Raw genomic sequence first — 822 nt, forward strand, 5'->3', positions numbered from 1 at the left:
AAAGTTTCAACAGAATCACAAGTTTTCCATTTTAAATGGATTGGAAATACATTTCCGGTAGCGGCAAGCCCGCATAACAAAACACAAGGTCTGTTGGACCCGAATTGAGAGTAAGGCCAATCTTACTTGAAGTTCCTCGTCCGTGAGATTCTCGCCCAATTCTTGGGCTACGCGTTTTAGATTGACAAAAGAGATCTTGCCCGTGTCATCATCGTCGAAGAGCTTGAAAGCTTTCATGATTTCCTCTTTGGTGTCTTTTTCCGACATCTTGGCCGCCATCAGATTGAGAAAGTTATCAAACGAGAGTCGCCCGGAACTGTCCTTGTCCACCTCGGCCACCATCTTCTTAATATCGTCCTTCTTGGGCTCGAATCCCAACGCCCTCATGGCCACTTTGAGGTCTTTGGTGTCGATAAAGCCGCTACTCTGGGTGTCGAACAAGTTAAACGCCTCACGAATGTCGGTCTTTTGCTCATCTGACAAGTCCAATTTAATGGCCGTGCTCTTGCGTTTGGCTCCACCTGTCATTTTGGCCTTGGCGTCCTTATGTGGTCCCAAGAGTCCCAAGAGCAAATGGATGTATTGGCCAAGCTTAGGGATGATATTGATCACACATTCTTGGTCAATTAAGTATATGAAAGTGTGTGGGGACGGAGTAGGCGATCGTTCCAGCTGTTTTCGCCAACAAGGTACACTCCGTTCCAAAAATCTGCCAAGGAGAGAGGGCGAGAGAAAATAGAGGATGAGAAGGAGAGGGAGGGCACGTGGGGTGACCTCTATGGGTATAAATGGATGGATGGGTTTGGTCCTCGCTTAGACCAT

The 822-nt window shown here is 47.4% G+C and overlaps 1 protein-coding gene across 1 annotated transcript in view; it reads right to left on the bottom strand.

Annotated features, from left to right (window-relative positions):
* The window catches only part of LOC131877481 (uncharacterized), a gene marked incomplete in the record, with an annotated part of 1,645 nt that extends 829 nt beyond the window's left edge, over positions 1 to 816 (bottom strand). The window contains 1 exon segment of the mRNA XM_059223161.1: positions 126 to 816. Coding sequence (XP_059079144.1) covers positions 126 to 528 — 403 coding nt within the window.
* Positions 817 to 822: the final 6 nt, after the last annotated feature.

Source organism: Tigriopus californicus, chromosome 3 (genome assembly GCF_007210705.1).
Source record: "Tigriopus californicus strain San Diego chromosome 3, Tcal_SD_v2.1, whole genome shotgun sequence".
NCBI classification, from domain to species: Eukaryota; Metazoa; Arthropoda; class Copepoda; order Harpacticoida; family Harpacticidae; genus Tigriopus; species Tigriopus californicus.